The sequence below is a fragment of the Lepidochelys kempii genome, chromosome 11, assembly GCF_965140285.1.
Source record: "Lepidochelys kempii isolate rLepKem1 chromosome 11, rLepKem1.hap1, whole genome shotgun sequence".
Lineage (NCBI taxonomy): Eukaryota > Metazoa > Chordata > Testudines > Cheloniidae > Lepidochelys > Lepidochelys kempii.
The window spans coordinates 65,902,795-65,922,200 of NC_136390.1; the positions used below are offsets into that span (position 1 = coordinate 65,902,795).

The window sequence follows — 19,406 nt, forward strand, 5'->3', positions numbered from 1 at the left end:
ATTGCTCTGGGTTATGCCTGGCTCTGATACTGAACTGCTGGGTGATCTCAGACAAGTCACTTCCCCTCCCGGTGCCCAGTACCCCCATCTTTATGTGCCCTCCTTTCTGAGGTGCTTTGAGATCAAGGGATGACAGGCATTATGTATGCACTATTATATATGATTGTTTTCTTATTTTATAACTTATCAACAGACAGGGCCAGATACTCAGCTGGTGTCAACTACATAGCTCCACTGATGTGACGGACGCTGTGCCAAATTTACACTAGCTGAGGTTTTGGCCCACAGAGTTGAATTCTGCCATTAAGTAGAGAGGCTCAGCTCCCACTGAATGGCCCTTCGTTCTTTGCACATTTATTTCACAGGGAGGCTTGACTATGATGCATCAGGACCCTAATGTTTCAGGTATCTATAGTTATTACTACTCACTTAGAAGACTGACAGTGACTTTGCCCATTAAATAAACATTCAATCCTCCTTAGAAACACCCAGTGGAGGAGGGCTATCAGAGCAGAAGTCAACTTGGCCTACTTTGGCTTACTTCTTTGTTTGTGAACAACGATTATTGATGTCATCAGCATGAACTGTGCAATGCTCTGAACAGTGTTGAAAATACCTTGATCTCAGTGTAAGCCTGAGAGTTCACACATGGTAATTTGTCTGAAATAGCTGAAGCTGTAATTGTACATTTCTGCTGGTTTATCAATGACAGAGTAGACTACATAATGGGAGCACAGTTTCCATTTGGTTTCTGCTATCATTAATGCTAATCAAGTTACACACACACACACAACCTTAGAAATGCAAAAGTCTTCAGTAATTTCCCAGTTAAAAAGAGGAATTTTATAATTTAGGGCTTGCCAAAAACAAGAAGAAAACTCATCTGGACTGTCAAAATATTGTCTCTGCATGAGACACACATGTTCATAATGACAGTGACCTTTTCGCTTAAAACTGAGCTGAAAATTGCACTTACGGACTTTGTGAATATAAAACTTATTTATAAAAATATGATCCCAACCTCTCACTAACAACACTCTAGATCGGGGGTTCTCAAATTTCATTCCACTGCGACCCCCTTCTGACAACAAAAATTACTACAAGACCCCAGGAGGGGGCATTGAAACCTGAGCCCGCCCAAGCCCCACCACCCCAGGTAGGGAGGGTCAAAGCCTGAGTCCCACTACCCCTGGGGGCAGGGGCAAAGCCAAAGCCAAAAGGCTTGAGCCACAGGCAGAAGGCCTGTAACCTGAGCCCCACCGCCCAGGCTTCAGCTTTAAACCTGGGCCCCAGCAAGTCTAAGCGAGCCCTGGTGACCCCATTAAAACTGGGTTGCAACCCACTTTGGGGTCCCAACCCACAGCTTGAGAACGCTTGCTCTAGATTATTAAAACTGACGGGCTAATAAAAATCCAATATACTTTTTCTCACTTTCCCCCGTTTACACGTGGTTGGTTATTGCAGCTCTTGGACCCTCCTTGCCTGGTGTGGAGGACGTTAGAGCAGCCAGGGGCCTACTCCGACTTCTGCCACTGGGGACCTCATGCCAGCTGTTTCACCACGCACCCTTTACACACATGCCCTACCCCCTAAGGGAGCCGGGTAGACACCTCCACTGGTGTATACCTGCCTGCCTGCACTGGCTCCCATAGAGCATGGCTGATTTAACACGTCTGATGTTCTGAGCCCTAATTTTGAAGACTGCAGGACAGAGAGGGCTGAGGATAAGTTTCCAAAATGACAGTGGGGAGGTGCGGGAGAGCCAAGGGTTGTACACTAGACCTGACTATGTTGCTACTGGGGGTAGTGTGTTGTAGCATCAGGCTACGTCTACACTAGGAGTGGATTCCCCAGCTTGTATGCGTATACTCATGCTAGCTCTCAGCTAGCTAGCACAAGTATAAATAGCCATGGTAACATGGGTACTGGCAGCAGAGGCATGGCCGAGCTCTGCCCAGTACCTGCCCGCTGCTTTTAGGAGGCTTTATACTTGCTGCTGCCCATGCTACCATGATACACTGCTATTTATACACATGCTAGGTAGATACCAGCAAGCACAAATGTGTGTACATGTGCCGGGGGATCATAGCACAGACACAGGCTTAATTAAGTTTTAGGGCACCTAGAGCCCTTAGACCGGCATCCACTTAATACTGAAATAGAAAGAAATAAAAAAATAGGCAGAAAATTACCTTTACAGTTTGTGGAGATTACAGACTGATTTTTTCCCACTGTCAGCGCTAGCATATTATATATAGGCAGAGTCAGAGAGGTTGTACACCTCTTACTTACATCCATAAACTCCACATTTGCCTTGGGACCAGTCGTCTCATTAAGGATTTTAATAGCCACAGGAATCTTGACTGTTTCTCCTTCGGGAACCCAAATACCCTAGGGAAGAAAGATACAAAAATTAACTCCACACCAATTGTTAAATCTTTCTCCGTGGCTATATCTCTTTTCATGATACAACATCCAGTTCAGCAAGGAATATCAGAACTCAAAACACACACAGTAAGTACACTGAATCATAGAAATGTAGGGCTGGAAGGGACCTCAGTTCAGCCCCCTGCACTGAGGTAGGACTAAGTAAACCTAGACCATCCCTGACAGGTGTTTGTCCAACTTGTTCTTAAAAACCTCCAGTGATGGGGATTCCATCCCACTCCCTTCAAAGCTTATTCCAGAGCTTAACTACCTTTAGAGTTACAAAAGTTTCTCCTAATATCTAACTTAAATCTCCCTTGCTGCAGATTTAGCTGATTATTACTTGTCCTACCTTCACTGGCCATGGAGAACAAACTGTCCTCTTTATAACAACCCTTAACATATTTGAAGACTCTTCTCAGTTTCCCCCTCAGTCTTTTTTTCTCGGGACTAAACAGGCCCAGTGTTTTTTAACCTTTCATCATAGGGCAGGTTTTCTAAACTTTATCATTTTTGTTGCTCTCCTCTGGACTCTCTCCAATTTATCCACATCTTTCTTAAAGTGTGGTGCCCAGAACTGGATGGAGTACTCCAGCTGAGGCCTCACCAATGCCAAGTACAGTGGGACAATTACCTCCCATGTCTTACATAAGACAGTCCTATTAATACACCCCAGAATGATATTAGCCTTTTTCGCACCTGCATATGTTGGCTTATAGCCAATTTGTAGTCCATTATAACTCCAAGACCCTCTTCAGAAATATTACTGCCTAGCCAGTTATTCCCCATTTTATAGTAGCGCATTTGAGTTTTCCTTCCTAAATGCAGTACTTTGCTCTTGTCTTTAGTGAATTTCATCTTGTTGAATTCTCTAATTTGTCAAGGTTGTTTTGAAAGCTAATCCTGTCCTCCAAAGTGCTTGCAACCCTTCCCAGCTTGGTGTCATCCGCAAATTTTATAAACACATTCTCCAAGCCATTATCCAACTCATTAATGAAAATATTGAATAGGACCAGACCCAGGACAGACCCCTGCAGGACCCCCCGCTGGATATATCCTCCCTATTGGAAATTCAAAGACAAAACTGCAGAATGGAAAAGTTTTAGTGTAAATGAACCTTCTTGACATGAAAACTCCATTTCTGCCCAGTAATGTCAGCATGTCCATAACACACAGAACTATCCATGTTCCTTTGCTCGGCCTTGCTTCCAAGCAGTGGTGTAGTTAGGAATGGCAATTTGGGTAGGGCTCAACTTACAGTGAATGGGTACCAGCAGCAGAGAGCTTGTCTGGGTTCCTTTTCGGCTCTAGCACCCTGGGTCCCATTTCCTATCGCAGCTACCCAGTGTAAGGCATTGTTTGCCACATTGCCCATGTTCCTTTCTGTCCCATAGCTGCAGACACCTGGCTCTGACCTCTGTTGCTCCTGCCTGCGTGTCTCTGCCCCACTTCCACAAGGAGCCTGTATTGGGCTCTGCTCCCCTAGTTATGCGCTCCCTCCGTCCCTGTTGGGTGGGTGAGGGGGCAGTTATTGACTGATCTGGAACAGCTGGGCAGAGGAGGGTTGGCACTCCCAGAAGCAGAGTCTCTGTCTCCTTGCCAGGCCTCTGGAGCAAACTGCCATTGATGGCGGTGTTACAGGAGACTGGGGGTGGGGATTCTCCTCCCTACCTAGCCCTGCCCCCTGGTTATTTTTAGTAAAGTAATGGACAGGTCACGGGCTCCGTGAATTTTTGTTTATTGCCCGTGACTTTTACTAAAAATAACCGAGATAAAATCTTAGCCTTAATTATAAGGTGCTGGTCAGGTTTCTTGGAATTTTGAAATTTCATCACAAGTTTAATTACAAAATGTTGAAGATGTGATTTTTCCCCACTTCTTTTTCAACCAACTCTACTTAGTGCTTCTAAGCACTTTAACTATGATCGTTAAACTGTGGAATCCAAAGTGCTTAATAAACGTTAAGGGAGATTTGCCACTGTTTTTAATGGGAAAAGGACCAAAGCTTAGCTAATTATGTTTCTATTATTGTATAAGGGAGATAATTATTACTATACCCTTTTTACAGCTCGGTCAAATGAGGTACAGAGATTAACTGGCTTGCACAATGTGCATACTACATCAGTTATTGAGCTATAAATAGACCCACAAAATCCCATTCCTGTTCTTTAACGTCAAGACTATTTATCCTGTACATTCTTCAGGTCTGTATGTTTGTGTGAGGCATAATTTTTCTCTGCATGCAGAAACCCTTGTGCCTATACCAAGGGAAGCTGAAATCAGCAGTTGAAACTAGATATGTACTCAGGATGCATCATCATACCTACAGATGAACTCCCCTGAAAGGCTGTGGCATGTGGACCTCAGGTTATGATTCAGACCCATCTCTTATATAGACAAGGGCTGGGTCCCACACTGCGATGTAACACTTTCAGTGATCCATAGGGTTCAAAACAGAAATAAGGCCACTCGACGCTATTCAGTGAAGATACTTGCCTTATACACAGTTCCAAAGGCCCCAGAGCCAAGGACCTTGACTCGCTTTAGCTCAGTTTCCTTCAGGATACGAAGCTGTGCTTGGTTGGGTGCTGTGCCACTTGGAGTCAAGGGCTCCACCAACTGCAAATCAAAATTCATCAAGATTATACACCGGACACAGGAAGACCTCGTGAGAATTCCTGTTGAAAATTTTCATCTGGTTCCTACTCATTCCAGTTGGCTAACTAGTTATTACAGTAAAGCAATGGATCTAGTGGTCTACTGGTGCCAGGGCGATCGATTCTCCAAGTGAAACCGGTCAAGGCCAGTAAAAAACCAACAGAAACCAACTGAAGGATCCTAGTGGAGTATACAGTTTCCACTAGGCGCTGCATGATGCAATTATGAACTGGAAACTGAACCAGTGTCACAATATGTCCCCAATGACTTTTGCTAATTGCAGCAAGATAAATGTTTTCTATATGATGGAAACACAGCATTTATTATCAGTGCACCATATTCTATTTTTGGTAATTTTAGTGCCCCTTTAAAGTGGCTGTTTTGCTTTTGAATAATTGTGACTTATTGGTTCATCAAATTCTTATCCTCTTTTTGGGGAGTAAGGTTCATTGCTCTATGCTTTAGTTGTGCCTTAAAGGAGGGCAGCTTTTTCAGAAGCAGAAAACATCTGCAGTAAAACAAGAATTTACAGCTACAGCTAATTTATTGCAAGCACTGGTACTTTGTGAATTACAATCCAACAAAGTTTGTGAATGAAGTACAGAGGTATGCTCAGTCAAAAAGCCAGCCAATCTCAGCAACATACTGCCTTTGACTGAAAAACAATGTTTCTTTAAAAATAAATGAAAAATAAATGAAAAGGACAATACTCTAAACACTGACAAATAGCCTGTCCTCTCTCAGGAGAAGGAAAATAATTAAGGGCTACTCCTACTCAAATTGGTTTGAAACCACTGCAGTATTTCAAAGTGTCTGTTTACAAGGCTAAGTGCATTGTGCTCTTCAGTTTGAGCACTATTATCATGCTTCTATGAGCATCATGGACTACTTTGTTAGCTGAACAAACTGCTTTCGTGCAAGTAGAAATTCCAGTAGCTGGAAATTACTTTAAAAAAGTACTTAAAGAAAATATATAACAAAAACAAAGAGCAACAAGTCAAGTGAGTACGGAGAGTCTGACAGCAATATTTTCAAAGGTTGCCTCCCTCTGGCCCCCAATATAGTTTACTTTTCAGTACTTGTTACGGTGGAAGATGTAGGTCAAATGTAAAAAAAAAGCAAAAAAATATATACAGATATGGGAGGTGGACACACACAGGGCCACAATCTTGGTTCACTTCATAGATTCCCACAGAACTTGCCCCCAAATAATTCCTATTCCCCTTTGTGCTGCCCTGGCTGTGCAAAGGAGATGGAATCTGGGGTTTCACCCATGCCAGGGATTCTCCCAGTCTAAGGCCATCCCCAGAAGATGAAGAGTTGATGTACGTTGCTCCAACCACCATCCCCAACAGCCAACCAGCACTGGGGCACGCTGGGGTGGAGAGCAGCAAGAAGGAGATATAACAAGAGTGGAGGTGTAACCCATTGATCTCTGTGTGTTGATCTGCAGAGGTTATGGATCTGTTACAGACCTCAGCTAAAAAGCCTGGCTCTTTAGCTCAAGCTATAGTAACTCATACTTTTAGATGTGGATGTCCTTGGCTCACTCAACAGTGTCTCAACCAGGATGGCAACTGTCACAAGTGCTCAGCCACTGGACAGTCCTTTGGGGATGGTTGCCATCTGGCACAGGTTAGAGTAACCCCTCACCCACCCTCACCTGTGCTAGCCCAAGCAGAGAATCAGAGAGCTGTTAATGGAAATTCAGTGTCCACATAAAATAGCTGTCATTCCCTAAAGCTCTTTGCAATAATTTATCTTTAACCAACGTTTGGTTACAAACTTTACCTTAAACAATTATATATTCAGGATAGTATCAATTCCATCTACTGATATTCCTGGATGACTGATTATTATTAATAAAAATTAGAAACAACCCAAAATTGCAGCCATTCAGGAAGAAGATTAATGAAAACACAATATTGCTCTGGAAGTCATTTGGGATCAATCTCGCACCATTGAATTCAATGGGAGCAGGAGCAAGACCTTAAAGACACCAATCATAACACAATGGAATCAGCAGATCAATGACTATTGGTTTTCCTAAACTTTTTTTCCCTTTAGATGGATCTGTCTGTATTATACATCTCTGAAAGTGTGTCAGACATGTAGGGTTTAGGAGATCCTGTGTCGACCTTCATTTGTAGCTGAAAATTTAAGATTAAATTTTAATGATGATCAAATATGCATTTCCAACCAAAAATAAAGCTTTTGAAGAGCACTGAGACTGTTTTTTCCCCACCCAATAGTGAAGCCAGGATGTTAGGCAGGGTACGTTGGGCCCAAATAGTTTGTTCTAAGGCTCCATCTCATTTTTTAGCCAATGGGACCATGGGCCTAGTCCAGTTCCCACCTGAATCAATGGAAGTTTTAGCAGTAAGCAATTTTGTTATTATTTATATTGGGATAGTGCCTACAGGCCTCAAAAAGGTTGTCTTACTCACTGTACAAACTTACTCACTACCACATTGCCTTACTCACTGTACAAACATGTAATAAATGAAAGTTCCGGCACATAAGCATGTGCTTAACACCATTCGTTTTCAGCAAGGGCCTGATCCAAAGTCCAGCGAAGACAACTGGAGTCTTATCACTGACTTCAATGGGCTTTGAATATACAATTAAGTAATTAGATAAATTAGGGCCTAATTTCTGTTGGGAACAGGATAGGGACATGTATGTGAGACAAGATGATCATAATGCTCCCTTCTTGTCATTAAAATATATGAACTAATGTATCCATAGTTGCTGACTCCGTGAGTGCTCCAGCCCCAGAGCACTCAAGGAAAAAACAGTGGGTGCTCCGCACTCACCGATGGGCCCTGCCAATCAGCTCCTCCCTCTCCCACATGCTGAGCATCAGCTGTTCAGTGGAGGGCAGGAGGCGCTGGGGAGAGGGGAAGGAGCGGGGGCAGGAAGAGGCAGTGTGAAGGCAGGGCATGCTTGGAGGAGGGGTGGAATGGGGTAGGAAGAGGGAGGGCGGGGGTGGAGCAGGGGAAGGAAGAGGAGGGGCAGGAAGAGGCAGGCCTTGCTGGAAAGGGTGGAGTGAGGGTGGGCCTGGGTTGTAGGTGGGGCGGGGTCGAGCATTCCCAGGAAATCAGAAAGTCAGCACCTCTGGATGTATCAATAGAAAACTAATGTCCTAGAATAGCTTCATTCACACTATCCAATAAGTCCAGTCTATGGAAGTATTTCCAAGGACTCAGGGGGGGTTGGAATAGAATCCTAATATATTCTGTGTAAAAAGTAGAGTAGTACCCTGCATCTTTCCAAATGTTCAGCTTTTCTGAATGGTACAACAGAAAATATCCTCACCTCAGTCTCCAGGAACCTCCGCAAGGCCCTCTTCTTTTTGATGCTTTTCCGCCGAACATAAACGGCAAATGTCAGGCCCACAATGACGATGATAAAGAGTCCACCAATCACGCCTGCAGCAATCAGGGGGGTTCTACCAATCAGAATCAAAGACTTTAATGCAAGGCAGGGAAACAGAGCAAAGAACAGCTGCATGCATGAAATAAACCACCTGGGAAACTTATGAAGCGTATAGCTCTCAAAATGCAGTCATGTCAGATGATAAGTCAAGGAAAGCTCATTAAGTGTGGCATTGCTTTCCATTTTCACATCTAGGATATTATTTTTAATGCATTCTTGTGAAGTCGTGGACAAGGAAATACAACATGCACTTTGATGGCAAATGCAAACCTGCAATGGCAAAATGAGGATACATGTACCAGAAGCTTGTTCTGCAAGGAAGTTAACTAATCTGATGTCTTCCTTTTTAAATCCAACTGGATTAACTCTTATTTTTGCATATTGAGATAAAAAATAACACTGAAATTATGAAAGATTAACTGATACCACTTTGGGCTGTGATCATAAGTTAATCAAGGCTGGTTCTGAAAGAATCACATAATTCCAGAGACATTGCTACATGGGGCTCTTCAGAGAGAGTGCTTAAGATACTGTACTGTTGGAGGTGCCATGTTTCAATGGAGATGTAAACCTGAAGCCCTGATGTTTTTACAAGAGTTAGGATGTTAGCTCCCAGTGTCCATATAAATTTCACCTTAGGTAAATATCAGAGCTATGCACAGTTCAGCAGTTTTATTTGATAAGTGTTCAGTGGACTTCTGTTTGGCTTGACTTTGCATGTGATTGTACCCCCTAAGTTTTGCTATGATATTTGGGTTCAAACAAATGCCAAAACTCAAATGACAGACAAAGGCTGCCAAGTTAGGTCTTGTTTAAGGTTGAAACCATGTGACACTGCCAAATTACGCATGGCTTGCACAAAAAAACTACAAATCCCTCCCTGGCACCCACAACTCAGCCCCAGCTGCACAAAGGTTTCCGAACTTCTGAGGGGGGAGTTCGTCCCTTTCATCTGGCCATGAATTCCTTGGGAGTACACCAGACTTTTACGACCCTGTTGCCCTAGCCTCTTAGTTCAACTCCAGCTAATCTCAAATCCCTATGTCGTATTCCTCCTGGACCTGGCAGCAAAGAGTTAAGTTCTCTTTCTGCTCAAGGAGCATAGGTGAAGGGGTAACCCTTTACGGCTTCTACTCCCCACACCTCAGCAGTCTCACTACAGTCCAACCAGGGCTTCTGATCCTACATCTTGGGCAGCTTTCTGTAAGTATGCTGCTGATGCAGGGTAGTTCTCAGCTTCTTCAGCAACCCCTATCTTTTCTCACCCCAACTCTTGCTGGTCAAACAAATAGCCACAGCTGGAGAGGTAGCTACTCTGTGCTGGAACCCCTTAGTGGCTGTAGTAGAGTAAGTTTTACATACCCCATCACACTTAGTATTACCCTAGCACCTTTGAACCCTTGTCATAGACCAGGACCCCACTGTGCTAGGCACTGTACAAACATAGAACAAAAGATGGGACCTGCCCCAAATCGCTAAAAGTGTAAAACAAAAGACAAGAGATAGACAAATGATGAGTACAAGAAACAATGAGCCAATATTGTTCAACATGGCAGGTTGTGGTCTCAGCATACCGAAAGCCTAACTGTTGTCAGCTTTTTGTAGGCACCATGGTAAAAGGGGGATTTGAAGGAGGTTTACAAGGCAGCTTTCCGGATGTTCATGAGAAGCTTCTCCAAAGCCTGAGGGGTGGTCTGAGAGAAAGCCCAAAGGTTCCTGTTTGAAAACAAGTGGGCAATTGGAGGTGGGAGTGGACATCTCCATAGTGAATGAGAGAAGATAGGTAGGGTAGGGATAGGCTGGAAAGACCTTTTCAAGTAAGACAAGTAGTGCATGTTTGATGCAATAAAGAAGGGGGAGTGGGTGGAGGGATGCGAAGAGAGGGGTGATGTGGTACAAGTGATGGGCAAGTAAAATGATCTTTGCAGGGGCATTCTGAATGCATATGAGCAGGATAAAATTGCATTTGTCAAGGCCAGAGAAAAAGGTGTTGCAGTAGTCAAGATGTGAGATGCAAGCCTGGATGAGAGTTTTAGCTGAGTAGATGGAGATGAAAGGTATGTCTTAGAGATGTTATGTAGAAAGAATCTGAAAGACTAAGATATTGCCTGTATGTGAGGACCTTGACAGAGATCTGAATCTAAAGATGACACCAAGAATATGAGCCTGAGTGACAGGCGGGATGGTGGTGCTGTCCACATGATCTAGAAAGGAGGTTGTGGGAAGGACTTGGAGGGAAGAGTAAGCTCTGCTTTAGGCATTTTAAGTTTGAGCTGATGGGTAGGCATCCATGAGGAAATGTCAGAGACAGGCCAATACTTGAATTTGGACAGAAGGAGACCTCTGTAGAGAGGTAGATCTCAGTTCTTAGCATAGAGATGGTAGATGAATTTGTGTTTGTGGATGAGCTTACCTAGATATAAGGTGTAGAGAGAGAGAAGAGAAGAGACCAAAGACAGAACCCTGTGGAATTCCCTCAGAATGCTGGAGGGGAGATGATGGGGGTTCTCCAAAAACACATTGAAGAAGATATTAGAGAGGTAAAAACACAGAGTCCTGGAAGCCAAGCAAGGACAAGATTTCACAAAGACCACAGTCAACTGAGCCAAAGGCAGCTGATAGGTCAAGGAGGATGAGCATGGTGCTGAGCTTCCTCTAGGAAGAAACAATTGTTAACTTTGGGGAGAGTGGTTTCTGTGGAGTACAAGGGGTAGAAGCTGGATTGAAGAGGGTCTAGGATGGAATCTGAGGAGTGGAGCTCCAGACAGTAACAATAAACAGTGCATTCAATGAGCTTAGAAATGAAAGGGAGAAAGGGCAATATTTGGAAAGGCAAGTGGGGTCAAGGATGGGTTATTTTAAAATGGGAGAGATTAAAGCATATCCATATTTTGAGGAAAAAGAGCCAGAGGAGAGCAAAGGGTTAAGGAGAAGTGTAAGGGAGGGGATGAGGGTGGGCATAAGGAAGATCAGGAGTTGGGATGGAGGTCATTGGCTCATGTAGAGTGATTAGAGTAGGAGAGCAGACAAGACAGTTCTGAGTCTGTGGCAGAAGAGAAGGAGGGAAGAGTTGTAGGAGGGGAGAGGGAAGGTTGTCAATCATCTCTTTGAAGAAATTGGTGAGATCCTGTGTGGAGAGAGAAGTGGAGGCAGAAGAGTTTGAGGAGTGAGTCAAAGGTGGCAAAAGGTGACTGGGATTGAGGACACGGGATTCAATCTAGTTGGAGAAGTAAAGTTGTTTACCTAGGAAGACAGAAGATCTAAAGGAAGAGAGAATGAATTTGCAGTGGAGGAAGTCAGCCTGGGTGATATGATGTCCATCAAAGAGAGAGACTGCATTGTGAGAGTGGGAACGGAAGCAGATGTTGCGGTGTGAGGCAGGGTTGGGGATTGGCTGGGCAGACTTTCCGAATGGAGTGGGGACAAAAGAGAAACGGGTGAAGGAGAGGGAGGGAGGGATGAAGAGAATCAAAAATCATATCAATGGAAGAAAAGAAAGAGGAGGACAGAACTGAAAGCAGATAAGAAGTCATCAATGCAACGGATGGGACATCACAGAAAGGCTAAGTGACAGGGTGAGAGAGAAAGAACTGATGGACAATGCTGAAAGAGACCATGTGATCATCAACAAGCGGAAATTCAGACACCGAGAGGTTAGAGAGAGCAATGTTGTGACCTGGTGAAAGTTCCAGGTGTTTAAGAAAACATGAAATCATTTTGTTTGGTTTTACGTGTCATTATGAAAGTTTCACACAACTTGATATTACATTCTGCCTGCCTAAATGTCTCCTTTATTTTCAAATGGATACAAATCAGCTGTATAACATTGCTAATGTTGTTATGCAATGACATCTCAGTTCCCCACAGACATGGCTGCTTTTCAGTCCGGGGTGAAGTGGTCCCTATATTACACACACACACACACACCTTTCCCAGACCTGAAGAGCAGCTCCACGTGGTGAAAGCTTGTCTCTCTCACCAACAGAAGTTGGTCCAATAACAGATATTACCTCACTCATCTTGTCTCTCTAGTTTTATAAATACATGTTTTCAGAAAAGTCTAATTTAATAGCTAGAAATCAAGCTGTGAGGTGTTGTTGCTCCTCATCCATTACCTCTGCTCTTACTATAGTATTGTATTATTTCAGTAGGTAGAAACTCTCATTAAAAAGACATGTAGATCTTAATATTTCTCATACAAATAACAAAACAAAGGCTCTCCCAAAGGAGGTTCTGAAAAAGCGACACTAGTTGAAGCTGTCACTTGGACAATGATAAAATATTTTTTATGAAGATGACCTTTCTCTACAAGAGCACACCTGCACCATACACAGGTAACACTGAAAGAACGCATATGGCCTATTAATATCATGCTGTACTGCTTGTCGAAAACAGAGGAGTTTTACATTGAGTAACCTGCTGAAAATCCCAATAGATTCTTCCATTTGCTTCCTCTGACCAGTCTGAAATCAGACAGATCTGATCAGTCAGAAGCACTGTATCAAATTCACACAGCATAAATTTAAATCTGCCAAATTAAATGACCAGATCTGGGTAATAAAGCTCCCATGTTTAAATGTTCATTATCATGCTTACCCATAGGAAAGTGACTAATCCTTAGGCGCTTAACACATCACTTAGGTATCCAAATATTTGTAGGTAATCCAAATAGAGTCTCAAGACCGCAGAAATTTGCATGTGTTATTCAAAACTTCAGGAGCTGAGTGTAAACACTCTACTCATTATTATGCCCCCAAAAGTGGCATAGTAGAGATCATGTGGGACTTGAAACAAGTATTGCTAAGTGTTAACCAGTAAGACTTAAGCAATAAAACTGTGGTAGGTTTTGCTTTGGAACGGAATAGTAAACATTTCTTTCATTGTAATAGTACTTCATTTATAGCTCCACCATCATGTCTTCAAAGTCATACAATCTTGCAAACATTACAGAGGGAAAGAGATATTAGATCATCCTGTTCATCTTCCTGCCAATGCTGAGTTCCTCCCCAGAGTTAAATGCTTTCTCCTGTGTAGTTTTAAATGACAAGCCTTTGACCCCATCACTTTTTTGACACCATAACTGCACTGAAACCTCACATTTCACTGCTGTTCACTATCATCCCTTGATCATTTTTAGGCACTAATTTTTTTGCAAGCATCACTCCTCTCTCTCGCTTTTTTTTTTAACGCTTCTGTTTCTTAACTTGCTCTTTTGGCTGTCGTTAAGACTCATTTCATTTCCTGTCTATATTTCTAAGCTCACTGAGCCCCTTTGTGTTATTTCTCTACTGTCTCTGGTGTTTGCAACACCTCACATTTAATATCATCTGCAAATGTCATTAATATGCTGTTTACCCTTTCCTTCCATGTCATTAATAAGGCTCCTTAATGAAAGTGGACTTAACACTGATCCGTGCAAGGTGGTGTTGATCAGAGTGTAATCGCAGGCATGAAACTTTTTCCCATTATATTTTTTAATCTGGGTCTTTCTGCTTATGCCACAGCCACCTACCCATGGCCTCAGCTTGATGTGCGACTGGACACAAACCCCCTAATCTCTAGTGGCATTCAGAGCGCTTAATCCACTTACATTATTGTTACAAACGAATCTGTTTGTGAATGCAATCACCAGCCGTTGCCTCCTCCCGCCACTTTTACTGCAGGCTTAAAATGAACTCCATGAAAATTAAGCGTAATAATGTCAACTGTGAGACATCAAAGCAAGTTTCCTCACCAAAGTGGAGATTTTCATAAATCATTTTCAAAAACACTGGGGTCCCAATTCTCTGCTATGTCCCAGCTATGCTAAGACGCAGTAGAGAGTGACAGCTGCAGGAAGCTGGTTGCTGGCTCTCTGATCCTGCCTGGGTCTGGTGGAAATTAGAACGGCTCCGAGCCTACTCTAACTTCTGTCACTGGTGTAAGCTCCGTACTGAACCTGGCCACAGAAAATCCTTTGGTTACATTGGGGTGGAGAATTCTGCAAAGGGAATTCTTCACTGGCTATCTCTTGTCATTCTAAGGCTCATGTAGTGCCCTGAATCACCATTCAGTCCCTGCTCTACTCCTCAGACAGCACAACTGCACACTACACCCTTACTTGGGGGCAGATTGCGAGATGCCAATCCAGCTTTTAATTATTAGAAAAATACTCTATAAGAAATTTTCTGACTTCTAAACTGGAAGCTGTAGACATGTGGCTGAATACTGAAAGCAGGATCCTAGTATTCCCTTTGGAGAAATAGCTATTTTCTTTTAAATGTGTACAGTGTCTTCATATTTAGAAGCATTTAATAGCCATTCCTGCACACCAAAATTGATAAGAAAGTTCAAAGTTAGTATTCCAAGATGTATAAGGGCGCTCAATAGGGGGCACATAACATCATTCCAACAGCTCCAAAACATCTACAACGCTGCAAAAACCAGATAACACAGCCTAATTATGCATAGTAGTTAGTGATTTCATACTCTCAACTCGGAGAAAAAGACAAAATGTTGGTCCATGGAGAAAGAACAGGTGTTCTCTCCCCAGCCCATCTTCAATATTAAACCACGTACTATAAAATGTAAATAAATTGAGCTTTGAAGCCTAGTTTTTACAGTGCTATAGGGTTTTTTTAAAAAAAATATTTTAATATATCCATGTAGGATTCATTATTACCTTGAATGCTTGTAAGCAGTAGCTTCTTGCTGTTTTTCTGGTAAGGAGTTCTTTAACTAGAGGCTACCATTTCCTGACAGACAATTCACAAAATTTGCATATGGCATATCCCCCTCCGAAGAGAATTCGCACGACCATAATGCTTTACTATTAGAGACCTGACACTCCTGGAACATACGCTTAGGTACTCTGTAACCAAAATATGATATTCCCTATAAAGTCAGAATGGCATGTAAATTGTTTTCAAATGTGTTTTAATAGCATCTCTCTCTTCTCTTCACCCATCCTCAGTAAGTTCTACAAGTGGGATTTCCGAAAGCACTCCTTGTTAGCTAACATAATTTTGCTCTTCTGAAGTCCATTGAAGTGGGAGAAGAAATAGGCTAACACTGCTTGCATATATAAAATGGGCCTTGCTTTGTGTTCATTCAGGGAACATTAACCATCTTCTTAGTTCAGAGAATAGTGATTTCTTCTCCACCACTCCTTATCTATTTTGGCTTGTAAGTAAAGAGTGACTGAACTCAGTGGGGAAACTTGTCTGTATTAGAAAATTTTATCATATTTAAACACTTTTTAAAAAACAATCAAGTTAGCTGACATAATGTTGGCCACAACTCTGTATTCAGTGTAGACAAGGACCAACCATGTTCAACATTATGTCATCTAGTCATGCTTAAACCTGGGTTCCAGCAGGTTTTAAACCAAAACTTACTCTTGTCTACACTGACCACAAAGTCATGGTCAGCATTGAATTAACTAACTCAGCAATTAAAACTAACGTTTAAACACAATAATGTTTCCCAGTGTACACACATCCACTATTGACAAACATGTATTTGTATCCAAAATCGCAATTCCCTTTGACCACATTCATGCCCATTTTAGGCACTGATTCAGCAAGGTACTTAAGTATGTGCATAACTTTAAGTACCTGAGCAACAATAATACTCGGGTTTCAGAGTAACAGCTGTGTTAGTCTGTATTCGCAAAAAGAAAAGGAGTACTTGTGGCACCTTAGAGACTAACCAATTTATTTGAGCATAAGCTTCCGTGAGCTACAGCTCACTTCCAGCACTGGAAATGGCCCAACTTGATTATCATACACATTGTAAGGAGAGTGATCACTTTAGATAAGCTATTACCAGCAGGAGAGTGGGGTAGGAGGAGGTATTGTTTCATGGTCTCTGTGTACATAATGTCTTCTGAAGTTTCCACGGTATGCATCCGATGAAGTGAGCTGTAGCTCACGGAAGCTTATGCTCAAATAAATTGGTTAGTCTCTAAGGTGCCACAAGTACTCCTTTTCTTTTTAATAATACTCAGCTCTTTTATATAGCACTTTTTATTCGTAGATCTCAAACACTTTACAAAGAAGGACAGTATCACTACCCCCATTTTACAGAGGGGGAAACTGACTTCAGTTAAAGTACTCGCACGCTTAGAATTACAGATGTGCTTAAAAGCTTTAGAATTACAGATGTGCTTAAAAGCTTTACTGGATCAGTGCCATAGTTCTCAGCACCTTACAAAATTGATCCCTAGCATCACTCTGGAAATAAATTCTTCCCCTTCTTAAAATAAACTATTAATCAAGCTGTCCTCAAAACAAATAAAAAATGTTTAACACAAGGTGCCAATGTTTAGAGAGGGTTGTACTTGTTTTGATTATGAGAAAAGTTTTTACTGAAATGGAAGCCAAATGCCAATGGGATGAACAAACACTGTGGGAAGATCAATTAATTGGTAAAAATATGTCCTAACTGTCTCTTAATGTGATAATTTTATGTTTCACTTTAATAGTATGATGGGTAATTTCACTTTGTAAAATATGTGGAGGGGCAGGAAGAATAATAGGTCTTTAAAAATCAGTCTAATTTGGGACCACAGACACTAATATATATTAATTATAATTGTACAATTATTGCATGGTGTCACCAAATGACAGGTTTAAGACTGTCTGGGTGGCGTAACTATTCATTTCTAAACTACACTTCCTTTATTTTGAATTTTGAATGCTTGATTGGTGAAAATTAAGACATCCCTGTCTTGTTTTCACCAGAAGTGACTGATGTGCACTCACAATTTTAACTCCATATCAATATAGGTTTTGCCTGGGAATAAATAAGTAATGATGAGGTACCAATTAGCACTGTAGTAAAATATAGGTGCTTTTATTTACATACAGTAGAGGTGGCCATTGGGCACTACAGCATACTTGATATCTTTACGCTGAGATTTTTCTCTTCCACCACAAAAAGAAGAAAGGGAAAGTTACTGGTAAGAACTTGCACAATGACTTTGTTTCCAGGCCGGTTGTTTAAATGATTAATGCGTCTTATAAAATATGCCAAGTTAGCTCCTGGATAAGGTGGATTGATTTTTCAGTGATGGAAAGGCAGCTAAATCCACTAGATTTGACTCACAGGTGAAGCAGGTTCATCAAGTCAAAGAACAGTTCATTTATATTCTTGTCATATTTTCCATTTTCTTTGGAAAGAGTAATTTTTGCTTCACAGAAAGAAAACCAGAGTCGTACCGATAGTGTGCACTGATGGGCTGATTTGTGACTAAGACCATTGGCTTCAACTTAAGCAGCTCCCCTCTGCATACATAAAGAGTACATGCTAGGTCCAATAAACTGAGTTAGGATACAGTACATGGGCTTCGCTATACCACATTGCATGCAGTTGACTCCATGTTTCATTTTGTGCAAATGACATTATTAAAACTGAAAATGTGCTTTCCTCAAAAGTTACGCATGTAGCACACTCAGTTGTAGGCTATCATATGCCAGCAGGCCAGTCTATCATGGAAACACCTACTTCACGAGAACCACAGTAATTTAAATTTGGTCAGACTGTGGTTTTCAGAGTGCATAATTAGGCCAATCCTTTTCTCCACCCAATATTTTACTGGCGTATTAAGTCAATTAAGACAGTATTAAGCAACACTTTATATGGCAGAAAGTGTCATACAACTTGGAGACCAGGATGAGTAAAATATGGTGGTATGACCCAATTCAATCAATGGACAACCACAATTTTAATAGGGAGGTGTGCATAATGGAGAATATAGGTCCCAGGAGACAACACTCCAACTTGACCTGAATGGAAACATCACATGACACTGCAACAAGAATTGTTGGATAGGATTTTTTTTCCTCATCGCTTAATCTCTGTGTCCAAAATATGCAATTCACTCCTAACAAAAGTGGACAGGTAAACTAAATTCAACTGTGCTATAGTAGCTTCTGCATTACCTTCACCCTCCAACCTCTACAACTTTTCACAGAAAAGGCAGAACTCAAGCATAATTATTCAGAGATTCCACCTCCACCTCACAGCTTGTGCGTAGAGCTGAGTAAATACTGTAAATCCTGGATTACTGGAAACACATTAGGATTGCAATTGATAGCTCAGTTCAATCAAATTCACACCACTCTTTATTTACAGTTATGCACAACTATGTACACATGCATGGAAAAGTGTTTGTTCACACACAAAAATTGGGAATAGTTGTTGTTTGTTAGCATGCCCACAGGTATGTGAGCCTGGGTATTTGTGAATCAATAGAGCAATCAGTCATTATTCTGCTTTCTAGAATGTTTCAGTCATCCAATCAAGGTACAGAAAGAACAGCAAGTGATTCAGGTGACCAATCACATGCCATGAATAAAGAACTGAACAGGAACTTTTGGAGGTGTACATTTTTCAACCAACCAGTTGTATGGCACTTTTTTATTCGGGTACAGTATTCTTCCTCTCTTCCTGCACTGAGCTGTTTTTGTGAAGCCACTGTGCACTATTACTTAGCTGCTATGTTCCACTACAGAAATGGCTGCATTCCAGTGATTGATTAAATGGGTCCCATAATGATCCATACAAGTTAGGGAATCCCCTAACCTTTACAGAATCTGGGGAAACCCTGACTGGAGGATTCAAAAGTTGCTTCTCCCAATTATAAAACCAGCTCTGGAAGGTTATGGAGCCTAAGAAAGAGGTAAGAATTGGGGACAGAGTAGAGTGTTTTAGCTAAAGTGATGCAGTTCATGCACTTGAGTTGAGGTCCAGCATTAAAGCACCCTATCAGTGTAATATAAAATATAAACACTAATTACATTGAGCATTTGGTCCATCCTCAGGTTAGGTTTATAGAGCCTATGATTTCACTCAGCTTCAGTGTCTAGGCCACTGCCCTTTCTTAGTGTCAGGCACAAAAG

General features: G+C 41.8%; 1 protein-coding gene across 6 annotated transcripts in view; it reads right to left on the bottom strand.

Annotated features, from left to right (window-relative positions):
* Positions 1–19,406, bottom strand: part of ERBB4 (erb-b2 receptor tyrosine kinase 4) — a 974,133-nt gene that overhangs the window by 162,614 nt on the left and 792,113 nt on the right. For all 6 annotated transcript variants that reach the window (XM_073306718.2, XM_073306716.2, XM_073306720.2 and 3 more), the window contains 3 exons: positions 8,404–8,536; positions 4,924–5,046; positions 2,293–2,391 (listed from right to left, as the gene is read on the bottom strand). In XM_073306718.2, the coding sequence (XP_073162819.1) occupies positions 2,293–2,391; positions 4,924–5,046; positions 8,404–8,536 (355 nt within the window). The remainder of the gene's footprint in view (positions 1–2,292; positions 2,392–4,923; positions 5,047–8,403; positions 8,537–19,406) is intronic.